Below are 3,930 nucleotides of genomic sequence, written 5' to 3'. Positions count from 1 at the left end.
GTTTGGACAGACGAAGACGCAGGGTAGTTGGAGTCCTTTTACGAGCTTGCGAGGCAGTAGAACGGTGGGTGTTGCGGGGCATATTGGCAGATTTGATGATAAAGGTGCAGATTTGATGATAAAGGTGCGTATTTGAATGAATTGGATGATATTTGAATGATTCTAGAGATACGTGGATATTTTGGTTATTTCTGCGGTGTTTTGCTACTATTTTTCAGGGGGTGGCAGAAAATTCTGTTTTCGCAAGCTTTACGTCCGCCACAATAAACCTCTGTTGCTCTATTTCACTATCTTTGAATGGCGCAGCAGGGGTTGCCACGCGAGCTGCTGCAGCTCATTGACAGTTTCCTCGCTGAACGCAGAGCTCAGGTCCGGCTGGAGGGGACCACCACAGCAGCACATCAGATGCAATGTGGCACGCCACAGGGGTCTCCTTTGTCACCAATACTGTTCCTTCTGTACCTGGCAGAGCTGCTGTGGCAAAACTCAGAGTTGCGCTTTGGCTATGCGGATGATCTGAACATCTGGCGGGCGACCCACTCACTTGACAACAATGCCACCCTTCTCAGACAGGATATACAGAGTATTCTGAGGTGGGGGGAGATAAACAAGGTGGCCTTCGCACCAGAGAAACTTGAGATGATCCATCTTACAAGAAAGCGACACAATGAGGCACCAGCAGTAGTTGTGTCTGAGGATCTCACTGTTCACCCTGTTACTGCCCCAGCTGGACAGGAGCCAGCACTTCGCTGGCTGGGTGTACACTTCGACAGAAGGCTCACCTGGAGACCACATGTCTCCACCCGGGCAAAGAAGGCAAGGGCCGTGGCCCAGCACATCCGGAGTCTGGGAAAGACCAGAGACGGGCCCCCAGCAGACGCTCTGCGGAAGGCGGTCACCACCTGCGTGGTTCCCTCACTGCTCTATGGCACAGAGGCCTGGTACGGCGGCCGCACGCAGCCAGCAAGGCACACGGGCAGGAGTGGGGAGGTTAGCTCCCGCCTGGGATGGCATGTGGGGACAGTTGAGAAGGTGCTTACTATGGCAGCCAGAGGGGTCCTCCCAGTTTTCCGTACAACGCCCATCGCTACCCTATACCGGGATGCTGGGCTCCCATCAGCAATGGTAGCTCTGGAGGAGGCCAAAATGCGATTCGCGACAAGGCTTCAGGTGGTGGATGAGAAGCACCCACTGGCTTCACGGATAGCGCCTCCAATGATCACACGAGGAAGAGGGGCTGGAACCCGGCAGCGCTCAAAGACCAAGATCCAGCGGTTGGGGGCGCTGCTACCTGCAGTCAATAGACCCACACTTGCCATCCCACACTACTCAGAGGGATGCGGGACAGACCCCACAGAGGGTGTAGACAAAAAGAGTGCTGCCCAGGCATTCAAGGAATGGTGGAGAAGTCAACCCTCAACAGATCTATATGTTTTCTCAGATGGATCAGAACGGAGCCTTGACAACAGCAGGCAGGTGGGCTATGGCTTCATAGTCTATCAGGGAAATAAACAGCTGGCCAGCTTCTCAGCTGCGCTGAGCCCTATGTCACATGTCTTCGACGCTGAGGCAGTTGGTGCCTGCCGGGCATTAGAGTGCGCTGTGAAGCTCCTACCTTGTGTCACAGAGGACAGCAGCAACCCTCAAATCTGGCTCTGCCTCGACAACACCTCAGTCATCTGGGGCATACGGGGCAGTGCAGCAGCCTCCTCAAACTGGGCCTACAACCGCTGCCATGAGCTCCTCAGACAGCACAATGTCGGCCTGAAATGGGCTCCTGGGCATATGGGGATAGAGGGCAATGAGGAAGCAGACCGCTTGGCTAAGCGGGCAGTCTCATCCACTGCAGCCCCAGCCTATGGTCTCGAGGCCACACCCACAGTCAGTGGGGTCCGCACAGTGGCCAAGCAGCTCAGCCAAGAGGCAAGGCGAAAGTGGTGGAGTGGAGCCTGTGGCAAGCTCTCTGACTGGTACCGGGGCTGGAGTTTCAGCAGGCCGACTGTGGAATACCAAGTGAAGGCCCCTCCGGAGCTCACCATGCCACGGCATGCCCTTCACCGCTGGCTCGCACTCCGCTCCTCTCATGGGGACTTCTCCTGGTACCACAGGCGTTTCCAGCATGCAGATGCGAGGCTCACCTGTGTCTGTGGACACAACAAGAGCCCAGAACATTTGGTGCTCTGTCGACACTCACAGAGGCATTTTCTTCACTGGCCCAAGAGGCCAGCAGCACGGCCACACAACCGGGCGACAGCTGTTGCCTATCTAGGATCTCTGACCCCTACAGACTTTGTAGAACTGCTGGACTGCACGCAGTTCTACACACGGTACTGCACAAGGTAACGCAGCCGGCTGGCTGCAAACCATCTGACAACCCCCGCAGCAGTTCCACGAGGCCGGCCTGCTGAGTACACCCACGGTAGCTAGTGCAACTGCCAGGGACATCACAGTCTATGCAGACAGTACAGATAGCACAACTAGGCTCATCTGTCTCAATTAGCTGTGGTGTAATCAGTACAGTCTACGTGTCTGACTCAGCTGATATGGTTTTGACTGCCGGCATTGTATCTACGCGTGCTCTGCTTTGTTTTCCTCTCGTTTGCCCTTGTCTCTATCGGCTCAAATGCTTCTTCTTCCTTCTTTTCTTTGCTCTCTCTGTCATTCTCTGCTCTTTTCCTGTCACAACCTTCTTCAGTGCTCTCTCCTTCATTATTTATCTTGTCTGTCTTTCTTCTGATGTTAGAAGCACAGACAGCTTTCTGATCAACTGAGAGAGGTATCCCTCTCTGCTCACTATAAAGCCTTCCAGGCACGGCAGCGGCGGTCCCCTCAGGGAACCACACTATAGCCCCACCATGAATGGCCATACGTCGGGCCAGAAGTGGATGCGCAGCTCAGAAAAATCCTTTGCAATGAGCTGAGTCTTCTCAAGAGTTGCCACCTGGATTCTGTTTTCTCTCTCTGTGTACATAGAAATCTCTCCAGCGTAGCACGTCTCCATGCCCTTCGGGAGGCTTCTGAAACACGGGCGCTGCTCGTGTTCTCTCCGGGACGTTAAACCTATACATACATACATACATCATACAATATTCTTAATGTGCTGAGTATTTCTGATAATTCAGTGTTTGTATAGTATTCTATAAGCTTGCGGTTCAAATGAAATAATCAAATTCATTCATAAAACTTTTCATTGTATACCATCCTTCTCTGTGCCGCTGCTGAGTAGCAATCGCCTCGGTGCTGTCACATTACAATAGCATTGAATTCCATCTGTATGAGACTGTCTTGGAAAATCTTGTGCAATCAATTGCTCAAATGAGATGATTTGAAATTGAATATATTTTTCATATTTTATATTGTTTTCTTTGTTATTTGAATATGATATTATAGCTTTTCAATTATCTTCAAGGAGAATAATTGTGAGAAGAAAGTAATTGAACAATTTGATTGAAAAGAAAAAGAGTTATTTTCTTCATATATTCACAATTTAGAGCAGTCAGAAACTTTAGAATTTAATTTATTGAATATAAATTATAAATTAAAAAAAATGATATCATAATTTATAAAATCAGTTTGAATAATGAAGAGTTGAAAGATTTTTTTACAGATGTCAATTAAATTCTATAAAAATTAATATTTTTCATATTGCTCATATTCATATCAAATGATTTGATTAACTGTCTTTAAATGATAATGTTTATATTGCTGAAATAGCACCTCATCTAGTGGTTGTAGTATATGTGTTGAATATGAAGGAAATTCATATAGAATTATCTTGTGAAGATTGCAGTATTGCAGAAATTCTTCAATGCAATGAAATTCATAATTATCAAGAAATAGCAATTGATGATTGTTTTATTGATGTTTTTTAATAATTTTATTAAAGTATTGAATTCAAATAAAGTCAATCTCATCATTGATATAGTCAGT

The 3,930-nt window shown here is 48.1% G+C and overlaps 2 protein-coding genes across 2 annotated transcripts in view; one reads left to right on the top strand and one right to left on the bottom strand.

Annotated features, from left to right (window-relative positions):
• The window catches only part of HCAG_06843 (conserved hypothetical protein), a gene marked incomplete at both ends in the record, with an annotated part of 3,336 nt that extends 993 nt beyond the window's left edge, over window positions 1-2,343 (top strand). The window contains 2 exons of the mRNA XM_001539188.1: window positions 54-124; window positions 307-2,343. Coding sequence (XP_001539238.1) covers window positions 54-124; window positions 307-2,343 — 2,108 coding nt within the window. The remainder of the gene's footprint in view (window positions 1-53; window positions 125-306) is intronic.
• A 268-nt stretch (window positions 2,344-2,611) lies between these two features.
• On the bottom strand, window positions 2,612-3,001 carry HCAG_06842 (predicted protein; the record flags this gene model as incomplete). Its single annotated transcript, XM_001539187.1, has 2 exons — window positions 2,612-2,704; window positions 2,870-3,001. The coding sequence occupies 2 exons, from the start codon at window positions 2,999-3,001 to the stop codon at window positions 2,612-2,614; spliced, it is 225 nt and encodes a 74-aa protein (XP_001539237.1).
• Between the last annotated feature and the right edge of the window lie 929 nt (window positions 3,002-3,930).

This window comes from Histoplasma capsulatum, genomic scaffold, assembly GCF_000149585.1.
Source record: "Histoplasma capsulatum NAm1 scaffold_6 genomic scaffold, whole genome shotgun sequence".
Taxonomy (NCBI): Eukaryota; Fungi; Ascomycota; class Eurotiomycetes; order Onygenales; family Ajellomycetaceae; genus Histoplasma; species Histoplasma mississippiense.
The sequence above is the reverse complement of the archived record's forward strand: the minus strand, read 5'-3'. Positions and strand labels throughout refer to the sequence as shown.